General features: G+C 46.9%; 2 protein-coding genes across 2 annotated transcripts in view; one reads left to right on the forward strand and one right to left on the reverse strand.

Annotated features, from left to right (window-relative positions):
- Positions 1-12,452, reverse strand: part of IQCB1 (IQ motif containing B1) — a 36,725-nt gene extending 24,273 nt beyond the window's left edge. Inside the window, exons 1-4 of the mRNA XM_075609876.1 lie at positions 12,284-12,452; positions 2,806-2,925; positions 2,544-2,706; positions 1,011-1,140 (exon numbers count right to left, since the gene is read on the reverse strand). Coding sequence (XP_075465991.1) covers positions 1,011-1,140; positions 2,544-2,706; positions 2,806-2,914 — 402 coding nt within the window. The 5' untranslated portion in view covers positions 2,915-2,925; positions 12,284-12,452. The remainder of the gene's footprint in view (positions 1-1,010; positions 1,141-2,543; positions 2,707-2,805; positions 2,926-12,283) is intronic.
- A 132-nt stretch (positions 12,453-12,584) lies between these two features.
- EAF2 (ELL associated factor 2) lies at positions 12,585-25,058 on the forward strand. Its single transcript, XM_075609877.1, has 6 exons — positions 12,585-12,819; positions 17,197-17,291; positions 17,675-17,811; positions 20,207-20,373; positions 21,987-22,226; positions 23,045-25,058. Exons 1-6 carry the CDS (start codon positions 12,717-12,719, stop codon positions 23,089-23,091), a joined length of 789 nt encoding a protein of 262 aa, XP_075465992.1. The 5' UTR covers positions 12,585-12,716; the 3' UTR covers positions 23,092-25,058.
- The last annotated feature ends 236 nt before the right edge of the window (positions 25,059-25,294 follow it).

Genomic DNA, 25,294 nt, shown 5'->3' on the forward strand with positions numbered 1-25,294 from the left:
TAAGCTTTGTAGCAAACTTCTGCTTCCTCGTGGCTCCCAGCGCCATCTCTCCATTCTGGCAGCTGCTGTGACTTCTACCCACTGAATGTTGGTACTCTTAGTGATGGTAAATAGTAATGGTTGTATTGTTGATGACACGCGGATTACAAGATTTCTCAGGTTTGTTGTATCCTACCAGATGATCTTGATTTCCGGTGTTATCTTCAAAAAAGGGGTTGGAGGGATTGCACCAAAAAACAGGATTTTTTGCCTCCCGGGAATTAAGAAATGTTACCAGAAACAATTATAAAACGGTTCTCACAACTGCAGTCACGCAACAGACATTGTTCTAATTGAACTTGTGAAGTTGTATTTGCAAAACATAGAACAATGTTTTGGGGAATAGCCCCTTAATCATGTGCAGTTTATTGAGGATGGTACATAGAGATACACATTTATACTCTACTATGTCCTATGAATGCATAAGGCTGCGCTTATAGTGCCTGGCGACGCGACGTCGCTACAAAACAAATTCATTTACTCCGTCGCAAGCGCTTACAGTAAGCGCGATGGCGACGGAGCAACCAAAAAATGTTAAGCCGAGTAAATTTGATTTTTTAGAGACAGTCGCCACATGTGAAGGTCTTTAAACCAATCAAATCAGAAAGCGCTGCCCCGCCCCCTTTGTGACGTCACTGGCCTTGTCACCAACGACGTCGCTGAAAACGAAATTATAACTTTCGCTAGTGGCGACGGGTGACGTCATCGGTCGCGTCACCGTCGCCAGCACTATAAGCGTGGCCTAAGAGTGACCTGCCGAAGACCACAGGATATGAAGGTGTTTTAGGCAGGAAGTGACCCACTTTGATTCAGGACCAACGCCTTAACTATTACATAATTACATCATTGTTTTAGTAGGCTTAAGAAAAAAAAAGACATACATCTATTGAGTTCAACCTCAGCTATTCAAACTCCCTTTTCTCCCCTTACTTTTTAAACTAGTAACACACGACTGTTAATATATACTGTACCTTGATTGAGCGAATAAAACGAGCCTGTAAACGTCTGCCCAAAACCAGCAGGTTAAGGACAGCGGAAGGCAGCAATTTGGTGTAAAACTCCTTGGAATCCTCTTTTGGGTCCAGTCCCACACAGCAGTTACTAGAAAGATAGACATGCAATGTAGCCATGACCCAGCCAATGTCCAACACACGGCAGCCTCAAATAAGGAAGTATACAACTGCCTATCATAAAGTATTACCTGTTAGGGCAGAGGCGGCCAACTCCAGTCCTCAAGGGCCACCAACAGGTCAGGTTTTCAGGACACTTGTTTGACACTTGATTGAGCAACCTGTGCTGAAGCAGGGCTATCCTTAAAATCTGACCTGTTGGAGGCCCTTGAGGACTGGAGTTGGCCACCCATGTGTTAAAGCTGCAGTTCAGGCTTTAAAAAAAAAAAAAAAATTATAGTTTTTTTTTTACTTCAATAGTTTCATGTGGGCAATCTCTACTTACCTAAAGAACTGCATAGCTGCTGGTCAATTCGTTCTACGTCTATTGATCGGCAAAGTTTGGCGACAATACAAATACATTCCCTTTAAATATGGGGAATGTATTTCCTCTGTTTCTGTCACTCAGTGGAAGCTCATGAATATTCATGAGCACTCCTGCACTGACATATGCAAGAGTGAGGGCAGGGCTCACAAAGGGGTGTGCCAGGGCTTGTGACAGGACATTAAGGGGCAGTGCCTTAGTAAATGGTTGTTAAAATAGAATACAAGAAAATTGGTCTTTCAAAGTTGTTTTTTTTAAAACAGAAAATGCTAAAAGTATTTTTTCTTAATACAGAACTGATTTATTAAAAAAAACACACATGCAGGATATTGGCTGAACTGCAGCTTTAAGGGGTTAACATGCACATTATGGAAAAGATGAGAGTATATGAGTAGGAATACAGGACGGGGGGCTTATTTTCAGAGGGAACGAAGGGAGACATCATGCTGTAACACTCCGGGGAAATGAAAGTTTGCACTTCATGAAAGTGTAGTACGTGCATGAAAAAGCCTCCCGGAGGAATGAAGGGTGAGGGGCAAATACAGAAACTAAGAAATGCCCGGGGACCGCTACATTGTATTAAAAACACATATCACACAATGACTAACACTTTACTAGTTTGGGGAAATATGGAAACCAGGTTGGCCAAATGGCTTTTATCTGAAGACTGTTATGAAAGAGATATATTTATTTAGAAGGCCTCCGAGAAACCGAAAGACTAATCAAAAAGATAGGAGCTGAATAATTGAAGGGAGTGACTAGATCAGGGGCAGCCAACTCTAGTCCTCAAGGGCCACCAACAGGTCAGGTTTCAAGGATATCCCTGCTTCAGCACAGGTGGCTCTGTTAAAGACTGAGTCACTGATTGAGCCACCTGTGCTGAAGACGGGATATCCTGAAAACCTGACCTGTTGGTGGCCTTCGCGGAGGACAGTTGGCCTCCCCTGGACTAGGTTGTATTGCTTTAGAAAGAGCATAAACTGTGGGAGAATGACGAAATATAAAATTACCCAAGTAAATCAGCCAGTTTTGCAGCTGTTGCCCAGCCACCCCTAACACGGCTGTAGTCCTGTTTCAGAACCAGAACACAGTACTGAACGAGATTGTAATTATACAGGTCATCTTTCAGTTTCTTCAATTCTCTGCTCCCAGCAGACGCCGTTTTTAAAATATCTGGAGAAAATGGAAAGAAGTGTTAAGCAAAAAACTGAAATCTTTGCAAATGTGAAAGCAGAACAATGAGTGATCGCTAATCAGCATTACTCTGCATACCTTTCACCCTCAGCAACAGAACAGGCACATCGTCAGTGCTGCTTTCCGTAATTTCTGATGCCAATTCCAATATTCTTGAATCCACATTCTCAGTCGTTATTCCACCCATGTTTTTTTCGTCTAAAACAAGAATACAAAATAAGATTTATCTGTGATGTGTTTATGTCACTGACTAAATAACAACATTAACCATATTATGGAATGTGTGGATATTATATCACTCCGTGTTATTATATAGCTTTGCGGGTTATTATATCCCTCCTTATTATACTGCTCTGCGTGTTATTATATATATTTGCGTGTTACTATATATCACTTTGTGTTATTATACCGCCCTGCCTGTTATTATACAGCTTTGCACGTTATTATATCTCTCAGTGTTATAATAACGCGCAGAGCGGTATAATATCTCTCAGTGTTATTATACCGCTCTGCGTGTTATTATATCTCGGTGTTATTATACCGCTCTGCGCAATATTATATCTCAGTGTTAAGATATCACTCCATGTTATTATACTGCTCTGTGTGTTATTATATCTCGGTGTTATTATACCACTCTGTGTGGGGAGGGGGAGGGTCATGTGACTGTTTTTTGTGTATAATACGAACACCTTCGCTGCATTGGGCAGGAACTGCATTAGGCAGTGAGGCATTTAAAGTGAGGTTTTTAAGTGATAAAAACAGTTAGACTACAGTTTGACTAGAGGTGACTGGGGACTGGATCTACTGCACACTCTTTTACTCAAGACAACAAACGGTAAGCTATTCAGTTCACACTATGATCCCATGCTTGTTAGCCTGCATAGTTTAACCCCCCGCCCCTTTACAACTTCTTTCACTGCAGTCTCTCCCAAAACTGACTGCACAAAACACTGAAACCCTGGATTGACCCTAGCATTGCAATGCAGCAAAACACTTGACAAGGTACAGGCCCACCCCTGCTGTTTAGTCTGCACACACTCACTCTGCTCACAACAGCTCCTTGCAGCACTGCCTACCTCTGGCATCATGAACCTGCTATGTATTTTAACTTTTTTCTTTCTCCTGGCCTCATGGAGATGTTACTCCCTCTATACACTACAAACTCCTCCATCCTGGCCCACACCCAACATCACCATACACCCTGGACTACTCAAAAGCCTTGCACTATCTACTGAATGTTGGTGGAGAACTCTAAAAACCAGCACACCAACCACCTCTCACTCTAATGGAAAACACCACAAATTTACAACTTGCAAACAACTACCCAAATTTCTACTCATACTATTACTCTCTCTAGCAGGTGATGTTGAAACTAACCCAGGTCCTCCCATTTCAGCTCTGTCCCATGCCCCTGAGAATTCCACCTTTAAATTCCAAAAAGGCCTATCTGTCGCCCATATAAACATCCGGAGCCTGCTGCCCAAACTGGATGAACTAAGGGCATGGTGCCTTATGCATAACCCAAAGCCATCGTTCTTACAGAAACATGGCTATCCTCTAAAACCCCTGATGCAAATATCGCCATTCAGGGATACTCCATTTTTAGGAGAGATAGGTCAAAGAGAGGAGGAGGGGTATTATTTTATATTGCAGACACCTTACAATTTACACTGTTACATTGCCCACCAAGTCCACCCTCTTTTGAAACTCTAGTTGGCAAAATCTGCCTCCCCTTTTCTAAGCCCATCTTGCTTGCTGGCATCTACCGCCCCCCTAAAGCCCCTCTACAATCCTTGACTGATACCACCCAATTTCTTGCCTCCATTTCCTCTCTGAATGAGAAGAGTGAGCTGCTAGTTCTAGGGGATTTCAACTTCAATTGGCTCGACCCTAAAAACCACAAAATCCAGATACAACTCAAGTCACTTAACCTATCGCAAATCATTTCCCAACCCACACGAATAAACCTGAAGTCGCATAACCATTCCTTGCTAGACTGGATTCTCTCCTCAAACCCCAGCAGAATCCAATCCTCTGGCATCCTTCCTGATATTTTCAGTGACCATGCAATAGTATACTGTGTAAGGAAAATTAAACCGCCCCATTCAAGCCCTAAAGTTCTCCTCACTAGAACATTTAAAAACTTTAAACCACAACAGTTTCTGGATGACCTTACCAACTGCCCATGGCACAGAATCGATTTAATTCCCGACCCTGATTCTGCGCTCGACTATTTCCAATCCGAGTTCTTAAAACTCTGCGATATCCATGCTCCACTACGCAAAATAAGGGTACGGGGGGCCCACCTTCCATGGGTTACACCTGACCTTATAGCACTCTACCAGTTCAGGGATGCCTTGTGGAAAAGCTACAAAGTAACTGGCACTACCAAGGATCTCAATCCCTACAGATGCCTGCGGAACGTGTGCACAAGGCAAACAAGGTATGCAAAAGCACAATATTACTCTGACAATCTCCACCAAAATACATCAAACCCAGCTAACTTCTGGAAAGTTATCAACAATATATTCCAGGCTCCTAACCATCAACAACCAAGTAATATCACTAAGGGGGATATTACTCTGACAAACCCCACTGACATTGCAAATGCATTCAATGATTACTTTGTGGGGTGTGCCACTAACTTATTAGCGAAACGCAGCACAAACCCCAAACCTGAATCTCATCCTGGGAGTACCCCTATAGTCCCACCCCCTCCCAACACTGGCCCCAATTTTCAATTTAGCCCAGTATCTGAAGAGGAGATTACACAAGCGCTCCTCAAACTAAAACTAAGCAGCCAATGTGGACCCGACTTACTACAATCTAGCCCCAGCCATTGCCAAACCAATTGCGTCCATAGTCAACTCTATCCTGTCTGCAGGCCATATCCCTAAGACCTGGAAAACTGCCAGAGTTGTCCCAATCTTCAAAAGTGGGGACAAAAACTCTGTCTCAAACTACAGGCCAATCTCACTTTTCCCAATTCTATCCAAAGTTATGGAAAAATGTGTCCACTCCCAATTAAGCGATTTCTACACCAAGACAAATTTCCCTAGCCAATTCCAGTCTGGGTTTCGTCCCAAACACTCCACCGTAACTACCCTGCTAAAAGTTTGCAATGAAATCTAGTGTGGAATGGAACGGGGACAACTCACTGGTGCAGTATTCCTAGATTTTGCAAAGGCTTTTGACACAGTTGATCATGTTATCCTGCTTAACAAACTCCAGAGCTCTGGAATAGGGAAACATGCTTTAAACTGGTTTCAGTCCTACCTATCAGGAAGATCCCAACATGTGTCCATCTCAGGCTCTAACTCCAACCCCCTGGATATCACCTGTGGTGTCCCGCAAGGCTCTGTTCTGGGGCCCCTACTTTTCTCTGTGTTCATTAAAGATCTTCCCACAGCTTGCCAGGAAGCCTCAATACACATGTATGCAGATGACACAATCCTGTATGCACACAGCCATAGCCTCTCTGACCTTCAACACATACTTCAGTCTGACTTTTTGAGACTCGAAAACTGGATTTCCCAAAACAAACTGTTTTTAAACACTGACAAGACTGTAACAATGGTATTTGGGACCAAGACTAAATTTGTAAAGCTTCCAGTGACTGAGCTCCTGATTAGAACCAACGCTAACACCACCCTAACACCTGTCACTAGTTTTAAATACCTGTGCTTATGGTTTGACTCCCACTTAACATTCGGGATGCACATTGATACCCTGACAACCAAGACCTATGCCAAACTAGGGGTACTTTACAGGAATAAATCCTCCCTAAGTCTCCTGGTCAGAAAGCGTATTGCACAGCAGATGCTAATGCCAATTATTGACTATGGAGACATAGTATATGGCTCGGCTCCTCAAACCCACCTTAGCAAACTTGACACCCTCTACAATTCAATTTGTCGTTTTGTTCTCCAATGCAACTACAACACACATCACTGCGAAATGCTCAAAGAACTAGATTGGTCATCACTAGAGTCTAGGCGCAAAGTTCACCTTTCCTGTCTCCCCCTCAAATACTTTCTGGGCAAGCTACCCAGCTACCTGAACAAGCTCCTCACCCCTACCACATGCAGTACCTATCACCTGAGATCAGACTCCAAAAGACTATTCATGGTCCCAAGACTCAACAAAGTATCCGGACGTTCCTCCTTCTCCTTCCGTGCACCCCAAAACTGGAACAACCTACCAGAGACTCTCATATCCACCACCAGCTTAAGTTCTTTCAAATCTAAGGCTGTCTCACATTTTAACCTGGTCTGTAACTGTTTCATACGCTCATAATATATATTTTCTTTAACTGTGCATGCAATGTCTTGTATATAATGTACTAGCTGAGAGACCCGGCGTTGCCCGGGATGTAATGTTCCCGCTCCTCTCTGTCTCCTCTCTCCTTCCCCCTCTCTCTGTTTGTCCCCCATTCACATCAATCCAGTCCCCCCCCCCTCCCTCCTTTACAGCTCTTTTTGTCCCCCTTTACAGCTTCATGCAGTGTGAGTGCGTCAGTCATTGTGTATGCGTCAGTCAGTCAGTGTGTGTGTGTGCGCGCGCGTCAGTGAGTCTGACGCAGAAACACAAACACACACACACACAGACTGAGTGACGCACACACACACACAGTCAGTGTGTGCGTGCGTGTGTGCCTCAGTCAGTGTGTGTGTGCGTGTGCGCGTCAGTGAGTGTGTGTGTGTGTGTGTGTGTGTGCGTGCGTCAGTCAGTGTGTGTGTGTGTGTGTGTGTGTGCGTGCGTCAGTCAGGGTATATGTGAGTGCGTCAGTCAAAGTGTGTGTGCGTGCGTCAGTCAGGGTGTGTGTGCGTGCGTCAGTCAGGGTGTGTGTGCGTGCGTCAGTCAGGGTGTGTGTGCGTGCGTCAGTCAGGGTGTGTGTGCGTGCGTCAGTCAGGGTGTGTGTGCGTGCGTCAGTCAGGGTGTGTGTGCGTGCGTCAGTCAGGGTGTGTGTGCGTGCGTCAGTCAGGGTGTGTGTGCGTGCGTCAGTCAGGGTGTGTGTGCGTGCGTCAGTCAGGGTGTGTGCGTGCGTCAGTCAGGGTGTGTGTGCGTGCGTCAGTCAGCGTGTGTGTGCGTGCGTCAGTCAGGGGGTGTGTGCGTGCGTCAGTCAGGGGGTGTGTGCGTGCGTCAGTCAGGGTGTGTGTGCGTGCGTCAGTCAGGGTGTGTGTGCGTCAGTCAGGGGGTGTGTGCGTGCGTCAGTCATGGGGTGTGTGCGTGCGTCAGTCATGGGGTGTGTGCGTGCGCGTGGCAGGCAGTCGGTGTGTGTGTGTGTGCGTCAGTCAGTATGTGTGTCTCAGGTGTGTGCGTTAGTCAGGGTGTGTGTATGCGCGTCAGTGTGTGTGCGCGGGCGCCATTCAGTGTGTGTCAGGCAGTCAGTGTGTGTGTGCCTCAGTCAGTGTGTGCGTGTGCGTCAGTCAGTGTTTGCGTGCGTCAGTGAGTCAGTGAGTCTGTGTGTGTGTCAGTGTGTGTGTCAGTGTGTGTGTGTGCCAGTCAGTGTGTGTGTGTGCGTGTCAGTCAGTGTGTGTGTGTACGTGTCAGTCAGTGTGTGTGTGTGTGTGTGCGTCAGTCAGGGTGTGTGTGCGTGCGTCAGTCAGGGGGTGTGTGCGTGCGTCAGTCAGGGGGTGTGTGGTTGCGTCAGTCATGGGGTGTGTGGTTGCGTCAGTCATGGGGTGTGTGCGTGCGCGTGGCAGCCAGCCGGTGAGTGTGTGTGTGTGTGTGCACGTCAGTCACTGTGTGTGTGTGCATCAGTAAGGGGTCGTGTGTTTGTGCGTGGCAGTCAGTCAGTGCTTGTGTGTGCGCCAGTGAGTGTGTGTGTGTGTGTCAGTCAGGGTGTGTGTGCGTGCGCCATTCAGTGTGTGTGTGTGTGTACCTCCTTGCGCCAGTCGGTGCTCCCGGCTGCGGGGGGGGGGGGGGGGTTGTGTGTGTGGGGGGGGGTTGTGTGTGTGTGTGTGGGGGGTTTGTGTGGGGTTGTGTGTGTGGGGGGGGTTGTGTGTGTGTGGGTGGGTTGTGTGGGGGGGTGGGTTGTGTGTGTGTGGGGGGGTTGTGTGTGTGGGGGGGGTTGTGTGTGTGGGGGGGGGTGTGTGTGTGGGGGGGGGTTGTGTGTGTGTGTGGGGTTGTGTGTGTGGGGGGGGGTTGTGTGTGTGGGGGGGGTTGTGTGGAGGGGTTGTGGGGGGGGGAGGTTACCTCCTTGTGCCACCCGGTGCTCCCAGCCGCGGGGCGGGGGGAGATTAGGTTACCTCCTTGCGCCACCCGGTGCTCCCGGCCGCTGGGGGGGGGGGGTTGTGGGGGGGAGGGGGGGTTGTGGGGGGGGGGAGGGGGGGTTGTGAGGGGGAGGGGGGGTTGTGGGGGGGGGGGAGGTTACATCCTTGCGCCACCCGGTGCTCCCAGCTCGGCCACGGTGGGGTGTGAGGGGGGTTACCTCCTTGCGCCACCCGGTGCTCCCGGCCGCGGGGGGGGGGGGGGGTTGTGTGTGGTGGGGGGGGGGGGAGGTTACCTCCTTGCGCCCCTGGTGCTCCCGGCTCGGCCGCGGGGGGGGGGTTAACTGCTTGCTGGCGCCCCCGGCGGTAAGACGGGGCCGCTATGAGAAGAGCTGAGTGGGCAGGCGGCGGCGTGTGAGAGGCGGCGGGAGTTTTGCTGGCGGCGGGAGTTTTGCTGGCGGCGTGTGAGAGGTGAGGTGGAGGAGGCTTGGCGCCGGGGAGGCTGAGGTTTGCTGTAAGGGGGGGCGGGGGGTTTGCGGTGAGGGGGGGTTTGCGGTGAGGGGGGGCGGGGGGTTTGCGGTGAGGGGGGGCGGGGGGTTTGTGGTGAGGGGGGGCGGAGGGTTTGCAGTGAGGGGGGCACACACAAACACACACACACACACACACACGACGGGAGTGAGAGGTGGTGGAGAGTGGGACTGGCGCAGATCCGAGGAGAGTGAGTGAGTGTGTGTGTCTCTCCTTTGGCCCGTCACTCCGCCTCAGGCCAATGAGAGGTGTGCAGGGGCGGGCGGGCCAAGGGAACAATCTCATTGGCCTGGCCCAAGGTCCAATGGGATTGCCGCTAGGGACACAGGGAGGGACACAGGGAGACACATACAGACATAGAAACATATGACTGTTTGAGAAATATATAGTAGATACCCTGTTCACTTATGTAACTGTATTTGTAACCATGTATTATTTTGTTTTACTCTGTGCCCAGGACATACTTGAAAACGAGAGGTAACTCTCAATGTATTACTTCCTGGTAAAATATTTTATAAATAAATAAAATTATACTGCTCTGTGGGTTATTATACTGCTCTGTGGGTTATTATACAGCTTTGCATGTTATTATACCTCTCTGTGTGTTATTATACTGCTCTGTGTTATTATACTGCTCTGCGTGTTATTATACAGCTTTGCATGTTATTATACCTCTCTGCATGTTATTATATCGCTCTGTGTTATTATACCGCTCTGTGTTATTAAATATATTTGCGTGTTACTATATATCACTTTGTGTTATTATACCGCCCTGCTTGTTATTATACAGCTTTGCACGTTATTATATCTCTCCACGTTATTATACCGCTCTACTCGCGTTATATCTCTCAGTGTTATTATACCGCTCTGCATGTTATTATATCTCTGTGTTAGGATATCACTCCACGTTATTATACCGCTCTGTGCGTTATTATTTCTCTCAGTGTTATTATACCGCTCTGCGTGTTATTATATCTCTCAGTGTTATTATAACGCTCTGCGTGTTATTATATCTCTGTGTTATTATACCGCTCTGCGCGTTATATCTCTCAGTGTTATTATACCGCTCTGCGTGTTATTATATCTCAGTGTTATTATACCGCTCTGCGCGATATTATATCTCAGTGTTATTATACCGCTCTGCGCGATATTATATCTCAGTGTTATTATACCGCTCTGCGCGATATTATATCTCAGTCTTATTATACGGCTCTGCGCGATATTATATCTCAGTGTTATTATACCGCTCTGCGTGTTATTATATCTCAGTGTTATTATACCGCTCTGTGCGTTATTATATCTCTCAGTGTTATTATACCGCTCTGCGCGATATTATATCTCAGTGTTAGGATATCACTCCATGTTATTATACCGCTCTGTGTTATTATATCTCTGTGTTATTATACCGCTCTGCACATTATTATATCTGTGTTAGTATATCACTCCACGTTATTATACCGCTCTGTGCGTTATTATATCTCTCAGTGTTATTATACCGCTCTGCGCGATATTATATCTCAGTGTTATTATACCGCTCTGTGCGTTATTATATCTCTCAGTGTTATTATACCGCTCTGCGCGATATTATATCTCAGTGTTATTATACCGCTCTGCGCGATATATCTGTGTTAGGATATCACTCCACGTTATTATACCGCTCTGTGTGTTATTATATCTCTCAGTGTTATTATACCGCTCTGCGCGATATTATATCTCAGTGTTATTATACCGCTCTGTGCGTTATTATATCTCTCAGTGTTATTATACCGCTCTGTGTTATTATACCGCTCTGCGCGATATTATATCTCAGTGTTAGGATATCACTCCATGTTATTATACCGCTCTGCATGTTATTATATCTCAGTGTTATTATACCGGTCTGTGCGTTATTATATCTCTCAGTGTTATTATACCGCTCTGTCTTATTATACCGCTCTGCGCGATATTATATCTCAGTGTTAGGATATCACTCCATGTTATTATACCGCTCTGCGTGTTATTATATCGCTCTGTGTTATTATACTGCTCTGTGTTATTATACTGCTCTGTGTGTTATTATATCTCTCAGTGTTATTATACCGCTCTGCGCGATATTATATCTCAGTGTTAGGATATCACTCCATGTTATTATACCGCTCTGCGTGTTATTATATCGCTCTGTGTTATTATACTGCTCTGTGTTATTATACTGCTCTGTGTTATTATACCCCTCTGTGCGTTATTATATCTCTCAGTGTTATTATACCGCTCTGCGCGATATTATATCTCAGTGTTAGGATATCACTCCATGTTATTATACAGCTCTGCGTGTTATTATATCGCTCTGTTTTATTATACTGCTCTGTGTTATTATACTGCTCTGTGTTATTATACTGCTCTGTGTGTTATTATATCTCGGTGTTATTATACTGCTCTGCGTGTTATTATACTGCTCTGTGTTATTATATCGCTCTGTTATTATATCTCTGTGTTATTATAGTAATCTGCGTGTTATTATACCGCTCTGCGTGTCATTATATCTGTATTATTATACTACTCTGCACGTTATTATACCGCTCTGCGCATTATTATACCGCTCTGCGTATTATTATACCGTTCTGCGCGTTATTATACCGCTCTGCGTGTTATTATACCGTTCTGCGCGTTATTATACCGCTCTGCTTGTTATTATATCTGGGTTATTATTGCGCTCTGGTGTGCGTATATTGCACCACAATGTGTTCCTAGCTCATTCTGGCAGCACAGCTATTAATGCTCCGCCTTCCCTCTCCCTGTATACATCGCTATGGGCGGTATATGAGGGGACACTCACTCACCCCGACACTCCGATCCCGCGCACGAGACTGCGGCGGGCAGCGCTACTAACGGCTAATTGCCTAGCAACCGACAACAACTCCAGCCAGGCCTTGTTCTCCTGACTGGGCCGCGGCGCGCGCCGAGAATTACTCTAGCGACGTCAGCAACCCCAGCTTCTACGTCACAAACATGGCGGAGGGGGCGGGGTATATTTGCATAGAACCGTCTTCTTCCCAGCAACCGGCTGTGGGGGCAGGGGCAGTGAGGGACGTCATCACACCTTTAGCCAATCAGAGATTTAAGTGCGCGGACTAACCAATGAGCGGGCGCCCCGGGTAGTCTCGCTGGCCTCCCATTGGCTGGCCGAGCCTCGCGTCACTGGTTGGCTGGGGGTGAGGGCCGCGGACAGATGGTGGGAGGCCGGCTCCGCTCTGCTTGCCTCGGGCCGGCAGGATGAACGGTGCGGCCTGTTCCCTGTTTGACACGAAGGAGCGGGTCCTGAAGCTCGGGGAGAGCTTCGAGAAGCAGCCGAAGAGCGGGTTCCACACTATCCGATGTGAGGGGGGGAGCACCGCACCTACACCGGGGACAGTATGGGAGGGGAGCACCGCACCTACACCGGGGACAGTATGGGAGGGGAGCACCGCACCTACACCGGGGACAGTATGGGAGGGGAGCACCGCACCTACACCGGGGACAGTATGGGAGGGGAGAGCACTGCACCTACACCGGGGACAGTATGGGAGGGGAGCACCGCACCTACACCGGGGACAGTATGGGAGGGGAGCACCGCACCTACACCGGGGACAGTATGGGAGGGGAGCACCGCACCTACACTGGGGACAGTATGGGAGGGGAGAGCACCGCACCTACACTGGGGACAGTATGGGAGGGGACAGTATGGGAAGGGAGCATCTACACTAGGGACAGTATGGTGAGGGAGCACAGCACCTACACTGGGGACAGTATGGGAGGGTAGCACCGCACTTACATTTATTTATAAAATGTTTTATTGAACGTTACCACTAGTTTCAAGTATGTCCTGGGCACAGAGTTATGACAAATAATACATGTTTACAAATACAGTTACATAAATGAGCAGGGTATATATTATATACAATACGTTGCATGCACAGTTAAAGATTATATATATATTATAGGCTTATGTAACAGTTACAGACCAGATTAAAATGTGAGACCGCTTTAGTTTTGAAATAACTTAAACTGGTGGTGGATGTGAGAGTCTCTGGTAGGTTGTTCCAGTTTTGGGGTGCACGGTAAGAGGAGGAGGAGCGGCCGGATACTTTGCTGAACCTTGGGACTATGAACAGTCTTTCTGAGTTTGATCTCAGATAAGTGGGGGGAGTATCACACCTACACTGGGAACAGTATGGGGGGCGAGTACTGCACCTTCACTGGGAACAGTATGGGGGGGGCACTGCACATATACCACGGGCAGTATGGGTTGGGGGGGGAAGACTGCTGCACCTATATTGGCAGTATGAGGGGGGTGCACTGCGACAATACTGGGGGAAGTATGGGGAGAGCACCACACCTACACTGGGGACAGTATGGGGGGGAGCACCGCACCTACACCAGGGACAGTATGGGGGGGGGGAGTACCGCACCTACACTGGGGACAGTATGGGGGGGGGGGGAGTACTGCACCTTCACCGGGGACAGTACTGCACCTACACCGGGGACAGCATGGGGGGGGAAGCACCGCACCTACACTTGGGATTGTATGGGGAGGGGAGCACTGCACCTACACCGGGGACAGTATGGGGGGGAGTACCGCACCTACACCGGGAACAGTATTGGGGGCGAGTACTGCACCTACACTGGGAACATTTTGGGGGGCGAGTACTGCACCTACACTGGGAACAGTAAGGGGGGCGAGTACTGCACCTACACTGGGAACAGTATGGGGGGCGAGTACTGCACCTACATTGGGGACAGTATGGGGGCGAGTACTGCACCTACATTGGGGACAGTATGGGGGGCGAGTACTGCACCTACATTGGGGAAAGTATGGGCGGGGAGCACCGCACGTACATTGGGGGGAGTACTGCACCTACACTGGGAACAGTATGGGGGACGAGAACTGCACCTACACTGGGGACAGTATGGGGGGGGGGCACTGCACATATACCACGGGCAGTATGGGTTGGGGGGGGGGGAAGACTGCTGCACCTATATTGGTGGCAGTATGAGGGGGGTGCACTGCGACGATACTGGGTGAAGTATGGGGAGAGCACCACACCTACACTGGGGACAGTATGGGGGGGAGCACCGCACCTACACCGGGGACAGTATAGGGGTGGGGGGAGTACCGCACCTACACTGGGGACAGCATGGGTGGGGGGAGTACTGCACCTACACCGGGGACAGTATGGGGGGGGGGTACTGCACCTACACCGGGGACAGTATGGGGGGGGAAGCACCGCACCTACACTTGGGATAGTATGGGGAGGGGGGCACTGCACCTACACCGGGGACAGTATGGGGGGGGAGTACCGCACCTACACCGGGGACAGTATGGGGGGGAGTACCGCACCTACACCGGGGACAGTATGGGGGGGGGGAGTACCGCACCTACACCGGGGACAGTATGGGGGGGGGAGTACCGCACCTACACCGGGGACAGTATGGGGGGGGGAGTACCGCACCTACACCGGGGACAGTATGGGAGGGGAGCACCGCACCTACACCGGGGGCAGTATGGGAGGGGAGCACCGCACCTACACTGGGGACAGTATGGGAGGGGAGAGCACCGCACCTACACTGGGGATAGTACTGCATATACACTGGGGACAGGATTGGGGGGAGCACCGCATATACACTGGGGACAGTATGGGGGGGAGCACCGCATCTACGTTGGGGACAGTATGGGGGGAGCACCGCATCTACATTCGGGACAGTATGGGAGAGGAGCAATGCATCTTCACTGGGCACAGTATGGGGGGAGAGTACTGCACCTACACTGGTGACAGTATGGGGGGCAGCACCGCACCTACACTGGGGACAGTATGGGAGGAGCACTGCACATATACCAGGGGTAGTATGGGTAGGGGGAAAGAGTGCTGGACCTATATTGGTGGCAGTATAAGGGGATGCACTGCGACTATAATGGGGGAAGTATGGGGAGAGAACCACACCGACACTGGGGACAGTATGGGGGGGGGGGGGAGTACCGCAACGACACCGGGGACTGTATTGGTGGGGGTGGGAGTACCGCACCTACGCTGGGGACAGTATGATGGGGGGGAGAGTACTGCACATACACTGGGGACAGTATAGGGGGGGGGGGGAAATCAATAATAATTATGCTTTGTTACTTTGTGCAATGTAATACTTGATTTACCTGTAACTGAAAGGCGCTTGCACATATTTTGGCGTGTATGTAGAGGGAAATATAAAAGTACAGAGGAAATCTTGTGGTTACTGTATGTAAATATAAGATGACTGGCTCTTTCAGAGCCTTTACTGCCTGTATCAATGGCTGGATCTTGTTTAGCCCACATGTTAACCTCGGCAGTTCTTGTACTGCTCTCATTCTAGCGGCTACTCCCCCTGTATGGTGACTGGTCTGTGTGTGTTTAGTAGGATGACTGTAATAGGAATAGAAAGTGGCAGATGTCGGAGTGCAGCAAGTAATTACTAAGAAGTAACTTGAGCTATTAGCGTTGGGAAAGCTCGGGGTGTTTATCCGCACATGTTGCTAACCTGTTTTCTCCCCCTCCGTCCTTTTTCTCATAATGATTGTGTACTCTGGGTACCTGAGCTCTGCAGAAGTAACACTATATCATGGAAACAGCTGTGTTTTACTTTTCAACAGGGCTAATTTTGAAAAGGTATACATGGCCAGTAGTCCCGAAAATAACTTCATTCTAACACACTTTAACGGTGCCAAATATAGGCGCAAACTTCACAAGCGCCGTACCTTATTGCTTGTGGAAGCGTGCTGCAGAATAAATTCTGCTTGCAGATAAACCGGATCTGCTCTCATTATATCAATGTCAAACATTTGTGCAGAACAAACACATCTCATATGTACATACTGTACACTACTTTCTCTATTTAATTTGTTTAGTAAACTTTAATGAATAATATGATTAACAATTTGGAGCATTGCCTGACGTTTGTAGGCTTATTTTCTATCGGTTAATTTACAGACATTTTGCACCCTGGGTACAAGGTCAATATAGGCATGTTAGTGCGAGTTTTCATACAGTATGTAGCAGCAATCCTTATGAACACCACGTGTGAGCAGAATACGTCCAGAATTACCCCACTAATATTTTGATTAAACATCAGAATTGGGAGTTGACACTTGGAATAGGAAGATTAGAAGCATGGGCTGTCCCGTAACCCAGACACTTTTATTGAAATTGTTGTGTGCGATGCCCTAAACTAATTGTTTCTGCGAGTTAAGATCATGTCGTCTACAAAAAAAGTCTCTGTAATTGTACATAATTGGACAAGGGAACCCGCAGTTTCATTTCTAGCATATGAAGCCGTAATCTTCACCATTTGGTTTTGCGATTCTGGCTGTGGACACCCAAATGTGGGAAACGCATCCCTGGTAGGAACCTCCATTCTCACAGAACCTGTGTGAAGACGTGTGTCGTCACAACGTGCCATTCTGCTTAAATAGGTAGTCTGTCGGTAGAAATGCAATACGTTTACGGGAATCTCAGCCGTGTGATACACTCCACGGCAATCTTAAATCTGTTTGCTGCAGCATTGTTAGTAACTTGTGACGTCAAATGAATTACATTACAGGAGCTTCTGAGTCCCCTGAACACGATGGCACAAGTACCGGAAGAAAATTGTCACTCTTCTGGATAATTTCCCTGTGATAATTATGAGTCTGTTGTACTGTAATGGAAATGAGCACGGGGCTTTAAAAACGTGAATTTATTTTTTTTAGATGACTTCAAACCAGCCTCCATTGATACATCTTGCGAAGGAGAACTTGAAGTTGGGAAAGGAGAAACAGTGATGATCACACTGCCAAATCTAGAGGTGAGTCCATCACCTTTACTGCCACGTGGAAGGCATTATTTGAATGTTATCTGTAGCGTTTCACACGCACTGTCGCACACCTTGTTACAAGGACAATTCACCTTCATTATAACAAAGTAATTTTATATGTACACAAATAGATTTATAGTTTTTATAACTGCACTTTCAAGAAATTTGTGCTGCATCTCCCTTTTTTTCCCCCAATTAAACACAATTTTTAAAAGATTACATTAGATTTGTTGCATAGTTTCAGTTTCTGTTGTGTTGCTTTGTTTGTTTTGGTGGAGGAGGTTTTTGTTTTACTAGGTTTCAATATAGCGTAAAACATTCTGAGTCACAAAGTTGCTTTCACTGAATTCCAGTTAATTTACCCTTTATTTTAGGGATCAACTGCACCGGTCACTGTTTTTAAAGGCTCCAAGAGACCATATTTAAAGGAATGCATCCTGATAGTGAACCACGATACTGGGGAATGCCGACTGGAGAAGCTGAGTAGCAACATCTCTGTGAAAAAGACAAGGTACGTGGATTTATTTTTGAAGTGAAACTTCTTTGCTGGCACCCAGTAAATTCTAATAGGACAAAATCTCCTTCATTGGAAACGAAAATGTGTAATGGAAGTGACGTCAGTGTATGGTGTTGGTCACGCATGCGCAGAAGCGGCTGTCACCGTATCCATAATATACGTAATACAACATAAAATAAACATCTAGTGTGTACATAATCATTAAAAGCATCCATAGTGATAAAGATTACTCATTATAGCTGAATAATACTGTCTTTACATGCCCTACTCGCCAATAGGCGTGATACATACTGTACTATCTAGATACCTTCCTTAAAGCAACAGTATCCATATATAACTCTATTCCTACTTTGACACCCCAATCATATAGTCTAGATGAAACGTAATCATATTTTTTTTATTACGTTGTGTTATATGGAATGGGGTCCCAACAAAGAGGACAGATTAAAAGGGGGTGATGGGAAGGATTTGGATACAAACTATAGGAGGGGGAGGCAAAAGTAATTACATTTGAATATACTTAATTGGTAAATCATTTAGTAAGATCAAACAAGATTCTTAATACAAATCCGTAATCCAGACCTCACCTGACCCGTATCTTATACAGGGCTTACCCCGTATATAATGCATGTACAAAATGTCCTCGGGGAAAGCCGTTATCCAGGGGGACCATATCTTCTCACACATGGTCGTGGAATTGTTTAATAGAAAGTATGTGGTGAAGGCAGCACTACCGTTCCTGGACTGTATGGACTACTTAAATGTAATTAGTGCACAGGAACAAGTGGAGAGACCCCAAATCTCTCCTAAACAAATTATGCACCACTCCTGGTGTTCCCAGCACTCCAAAAGAAAACCAGAAGACTTATGGTGTATCAATAAAGGTTGTGTATTGCAAGACACAACATCATAACGCAACTATATGTCAAGGCAAACGGGGATATGAAATATATGAAATGGCTGCAGGTACAGCCTGGAGGGGAGTTGGGGAGGGGAGCGTGAAATCACAGAAAAATGGAAAAAGGGTAGGGAAACCCCTTGCGGGGAAGGGGTTGCGGGGGGGGGGGGGGGGGGCAACGTTTCGGGGTGGTTAACCCCTTCTACTGGTCTGTTCCTGTAGCCTCCGAGAGGGGACTACGGTACTTCCCTGCACCCTCTGGGAACACCAGGAGTGTTGTGGAATTGTTTAATGTGGCAGTGAGTTTTTCCATTTCTAAAAAAATCTCCCCTTCTCCGTGAAAATTTGAGTCGTGGCATATTCGTGGGCTTCCACCGAAGCGCTTTAGTGCATTGTGCTGCCGTGAGGATGTGTGCGATTCATGTATTAGTTTGGAGGGATGTCTGGGATTGGTTTACTCAGGTCCTTTGTCAGGATTTCAGTCTAGGGCCAGGTCTCCAGTGGCTGCTGAGGTGCGCGCTACAGCGTACGCGCCGCACACAAGGTACAGCCCGCTATGGGCAGGCCCCAGTCGGCGTGTGTGCGTGCACAAGCCGCGATGCGTGACCGCCTTGCCCAAAAGACAAGATTTTTGTCTTTTGGCGCGGCGGCCGAGCATTGGCCACGTCGCGGCGGTTCAGCCAATGAGGGCGAACCAGCCGCGTGACGTCATGGCAGCGCCCCTGCCACGCCAGGCACGCGTGCAGGAGCTGACACTGGGGCCGTAGCGTGTTTGTATCTGTTCTTTCATTTTCACCCAGCAAGGAGTAACTTGTGGACATGTCCTCAATATGTGATACAGCGTGGCCCTGTGTCCACAGGCTTTCCGGCAGAGTCCGCTGGCCCCTTTATATATAAATGTTCTACAGCACCCCAACGGGGCGAGTCTGTCCAAATACAAAGCCAGGCTCAACCATCACCTTTTATACTTCATTCTAAGATTACACATGGAGAATGCCGATTTCAAAGGTTCCATCTCATAACTCTGTCAATTCCATTCATCAGGGACAGATCTTAAACCCAAAACCATATGGGATTAATATGTATTATCAGCAACAGGGATAAAATCCAGACAATTGGGCCACACCCAAGGACCAAGTGGGCATAAGAGGGCATAAACATTGCTACCAACAACTGCACCTGTCAGAGGATATAGAGCTATATCATAGTTTATAACAAATCGCCTCCCTACTTTTAAGTTGGGAACTCCATGGGACTACCCCAAACAGATCTTCTGTTTTTAGATGCAAATCGGCCTTGAAACAATGGCATGACCTGATCTAGAACCTCTCTACACGTGGCTGCCTTATTCCTATTCAATATGTGGGGGGGGGGGGGGGGGAAATGAGTTGGCATTGCTGGGATCATGCATGTGCCCTGCTCATTTTTTTTATTGGCAGCAGGTGAGGGTTTGGTGACCTTGGTTGTGAGTTTGCACTTCTCTCCTTGCAGAGCGGAGGGGAGCAGCAGGGTTCAGTCCCGCATAGAGCAGCAACAGCAGCAGATGCGCAATGCAAGCAAGACTCCGACAAGTGGCAAAAACTCTCCCCCTACGGAAAAAATGTCTCCCCCTACGGAAAAAATGTCCCCAACTTCCCCCCTGGATGATATTGAGAGGGGTACAGTGTTTCCACATTACATAGTTCATTTGGGTACCTTCCGAATAGAAATTACACAGAAATGGAGATTAAAAAAAGGTGGAGTCTGATGAATGCTAACGGGATAATCTCGTGAAATATTTATCACGGACTCCGAAAGTCAGAGACTTTTTCCTTATTGAAGTCTATGTAAAGAAAGGGGTGCAGAGCTGGATGCTTAATGTGCAGCCAATATACCACATTGCTATTACTATGGCTTGTACTAATTAGAAAACAAAAAGAATCGCGCGCAAATACTCGTTTATATGAACCAACTGTAGAAAGTGATGAATAGTAAAAAATACAGTCCTTAGAAATAGGGCGGCGCCTCCAGGGTGAGGCTTTCCAAGTCTGAGACGATATTGAATAAAAACGGTGTATAATACCGTATGTAACGCTGTTTAAATAATTTATATTATCATAGACCAGGTGATGAGTATCTCACTCGCGTGTTGCGTGAGGAAAACCGGCAGTGGGGTTGTTAAAGTGACCAACTTGTAGATGGATCTTGTCACCCTCAGCAGTCATTTGAAATGAGGGGGAGGGGGGTGGGAGGAAAGATCCCAAACATAAAACGAGAAAAGCAAAAAAATAATGCAAAGTTGCTTTATAAAGTTAAAAGGCAATACACTCAAGCAGAGATGCAGAATAAGCATGGAGGCCCCCAGGGTCCGATGCAGCGCCTGCTCCCAGCTGTAACATCACCCCCCCACTCCTATGAATACACCGGCTGTCGCTTCCGGGTGTGATGTCATCGATCAGGGATGTATTCCCCACAGCACAGGGATGCTCCAAACGCTAGTCATGTGACTCAAATCTTGTACTGATTATACATTGACACAGGATGTGGCACCGTGATAGCCCGGTGACAGAGTAGCAGTAAGTGAGCATTGGTACCGAAATGCAGGGGTTCTACACTCCAATCCTCAACCCCCCACCCCAAACAACTCAGGATATCCCTGCTTCAGCACAGGTGGTGAAGTCTTTGACTGAGCCACTGATTGAGCCACCTGTGGTGAAGCAGGCGTATCCTGAAAACCTGACCTGTTGGGGTGTCTTGAGAACTGGAGTTAAGAACCCCTAGGTTAAAGGGTGCAAGCCTTTTGGTCTGCTATGGCTCCATCATGCACATTTTCACCCTTTTTTTGTTGTGAAAACTTGCACTTTTTTGTGTTTTTTGTTTTTCTCGTTTAATGCATCACTTCTGCGTTACTTTGTTCTGTCTGTATATATGCAAAGTGCTTTACAATTGTACTTCAGAGGAGTTTCTGCAGCGGCCTTTGGGGGAAGTCTTGTACATTTTTGCGATATTGTCTTCCTGGAACCGTTTGACCAGAAAAAAAATCTAAGGTTTCTGAACTGGGAAAACCAATATTACTGATATTTATTTGCTGAACAGAGCAGTCGGGCAGTTTTTTTGTTGTCAAGTGACTGATATTTAAAAAAGATGTTGGTGAATTTTGTGTGTTGCACCACAGTGGTAGGGTTTCCCTGAGTGGCCTGACTGCAGTTTAGCGATGCGATGCGCTTTGTTTCCACACGTTGTCCTATTCCATCATTTCATTCTCCCATGTGTTGTGTTTTCATTGCCTCAGAGCTGATGGCAGAAGCCAGAGTAATTGACCAAATGAACAGCTCAGGGAGTTCTTCTGAGTCGAAAAACTCTTCCTCATCCAGCAGCGATGATAGTTCCAGTGATTCAGAAGACGAGGGTAACAAATCTTCCCAATCTGCATCAATGCCGGCGTTATCCCAGCTGCATCCGTCTGCTGCCAGCATGGAGAGCGTGCACAGCAAGCCTCAGGATAATGGGGGGCAGATGCTGAGTACACTAAGTAAGTGCATCAAACTCTGGGCTCAATCCCCTCCTAATTGGGGTATAACGTGTGTGTGTGTGTGTGTGTGTGTGTGTGTGTGTGTGTGTGTGTGTGTGTGCGCAGATGCCCCTGGAAATAGTAAATACACTTGCTAACCTCGCCCAAAATACTCGCGTCTTTATCAGCTCGCATTCAGAGGCAGTAAAGAAGAGCGCCTTTTTGTTATCAATGTAATGCAGTTTCGGGGTAAAACTAAGATAAGTTGGTTACTTTCTGTTCCTCAGTTTATTTGCCTCCCTGTTTCTCCTAAACTCTAGTGTGCTCGTATTATACGTATACTCTCATTCACGTAAGCGTGTATACCAGCTGGTGAGAGCGCTTTCATGTTAATGAAGCGATTGGGATAGTTATAGCTGGGTTTCTTGCCTTTCTGTGGGGTTTATTATTAAGGAGAATACCATTTTGTACTACTGTGCCATTTTTAAGGGATCACAGAAAATCATATAAGTGACATTCTTAACATTTATAATTTGTAATCGCCTTACTGGCCCTAAAGAACCCTACATATTATGGAAGATGACATGTACTTTACTGGTCCAACAGAAGGTCCGTGTGTGTCCGTCCTGATATCACCTGTGCAATACCTCATAAATCAGCATGGTTCATCGCACAGGATTGAATTTCTTTGTTCATTATCTTCGATCGTAGGAAGTAGATTTGTCATTTTTGAGCCTCAATCTAATTTTTGCGTAATCTTCTCTTATTTGCCTTCAATAAACGTGGTGTTTACTCACTAATGACCTAATCGTGACACCGCCTCCCTTTCTCTCCTTCAGGAAATGATTTGCAGTTGAGCGAGTCTGGAAGCGACAGCGATGATTAAACAAGTTCATGGCCTCTTCACAGAGATGTTGAATCTATTTGTATTTGATGGTCCAGCATCTGTTTTGCACTAAAACTGACCGTTCTTACTGACTGAAGTGAATGTTTGCAGATTTTGATAAAAGAAAATATTTCCTTCTATTCATGCTACATAGCGATGTTGCAGCCATCTTGAATCTGCCAGTGTCCTTGATTTTATATCAAGAATGACCAGGTTTATGCTGACTTTGTACAGTAAGCCAGGGGGGCTCAACCCCAGTCCTCAAGACCCCTCAACAGGTCAGGGTTTCAGGATATCCCTGCTTCAGCACAGGTGGCTGTCTTTGACTGAGCCACCTGCGCTGAAGCAGGGATATCCTGAAAACCTGACCTAGCGAGGAGTCTTGAGGACTGGCGTTGAGCCCCCTGCAGTAAGACATTAATTTCCAGCCGCCTGGTTCTGCTTGACATGTACGAAGTCACTTCACATGCTGTGTGTTTGTTTTTTTTGTTTGTTTGTTTTGTTTTTTTGTGGGGGGGGGGGGGGGGGAGTATTCTCCAGATTATGGAAAAGTTTTATTGTAAACCCGCAGATTATTATTACCAGAGTTAAGTGTAATGAGAGGAACAAATCATTTTAAAGAAGTTAGAAGAATATTTCACACTTCATTAATTTATTTGAAGAAAGTATTAACTTGTAATACTGCTGTGCTTACAACAGTTAAACACAAACGGAAGGCGCCAAATCACTGAACTTCTTCAGTTTTATTTAATTATGCATATTAACCCCCTACTCTGCCAAACAATGCAGGCTTCCTGACCGCCGTTACTGCTGGGTTGCTGAATTGGAACCATGCTTGTGTTACATTTCCACTCTGCCTGATAGCCCCTGAAAGGAAAAGCCAAATGCAGGATTCTACGGGTTCAGACTGTTGCTTGAACAAAAATACCCAGAAATATATGGAGACTCCAAAATATTTCAACTGCCTTGTCCCAATCACTGAAGTCCCTACCCCAAAAACCAACCGCGACTGCTCTGAGGGTGCAGACAGTGCTGAATATTGGTATTTAGTACTGTTGGATAGCATACAGTCTGAGCAGACAATGCACAAACGGAATCCCTTGGGCGTAGTGGGTTTTGCAGTTCTATAGGCGGTTACAGGAACCTACGCGACTACATGACCTCCGTTAGTCAATGCAATGTATGTTATTTTGAAGCGGCAATCTAAGCACGCGCGTTTTATTTTCTTTATTTTTCCATGGGCTATTTTCTTTCTTATTTTACATAGGCTTGAATCAGGGGGTCTCTGGAGCTGAATCCCCCCCCCCCCTAATTTTCAGCTCCGGACACCCCCTGCTTCAGGAGATTCTCGCCTTGCAGGTATCATGTAATGGCGGCGCTGTGCCGTCATCAGGCTCCCATCTGCCTGCAGGGCCCGGGAGCTTTAAACCTCAGGTAGCTCAGCCGGAGCGACTACCAGCACCCCATAAGCAGGTAAGTATCTCCGGAAGCAGGGGGTCCCCAGAGCTGAAATTAATGGGGTTCAGCTCCGGAGACCCCCCTGCTTCAATCACCTGGGTGGAAAAAGGAAAGATTTGCTCTTGGATTGCTCCTTTAAGCCCCTTGGGGGCTGAGATTTCGTATGAAGGTGTTCATGCAAAGGTTTGTTTATCCCGTGATAGCCAGAGGGGAGATCAGGGGCAAACTGCGTAATCCTTCTTCCCCCATTGAACTTTGCAAGAGTTGCCTTCAATCTCTGATTGCAAAGAACGGCATTCTGTTAACTGTGCACTTACCACCTCCTGTTGTTTCTTCATTAGGACCAGGTGATCTTCCAGGGGTCAGACTCTTTCCATTTTGTGTCCTTGTCATTCGCTCCTTTATGTTCTTTATCTAGAACTAGCCACAAAGCAGGCGTTTCAATCAGATTCACATTGGAAGATGTGAACAAATGAATAAACGAATAAAGCAGATATTTAACATTTTCATTTGAATTGTTCTTGAGTTTATGTTCAGCGGTGAGCATCAGCATCCCCGATTAATGTTCACTTTGGAAATATACGTCTAAAAATGAAAATAAGTAAATTGGTGAGACGGTGAGTAACTGCAGATGAGAGCGTTGTAGTGAATGCGTGAGAGTGTTTTAGATCTGCTTGCGGGACATTAAATGCCCCTTGGAGTTTGGTTTACATTCTCTAATTATGTTGCACTTAATTTGTTTTGA

Source organism: Ascaphus truei, chromosome 7, assembly GCF_040206685.1.
Source record: "Ascaphus truei isolate aAscTru1 chromosome 7, aAscTru1.hap1, whole genome shotgun sequence".
Lineage (NCBI taxonomy): Eukaryota > Metazoa > Chordata > Amphibia > Anura > Ascaphidae > Ascaphus > Ascaphus truei.

Bases quoted from the DNA above. Each gene is read 5' to 3' on its own strand.
- EAF2 (XM_075609877.1), top strand. From the start codon at position 12,717: ATGAACGGTGCGGCCTGTTCCCTGTTTGACACGAAGGAGCGGGTCCTG. The intron at 17,292-17,674 runs GTGAGTCCATCA...CCTTTATTTTAG, and splicing joins TCACACTGCCAAATCTAGAG to GGATCAACTGCACCGGTCAC. The intron at 20,374-21,986 runs GTACAGTGTTTC...TCATTGCCTCAG, and splicing joins CCTGGATGATATTGAGAGGG to AGCTGATGGCAGAAGCCAGA.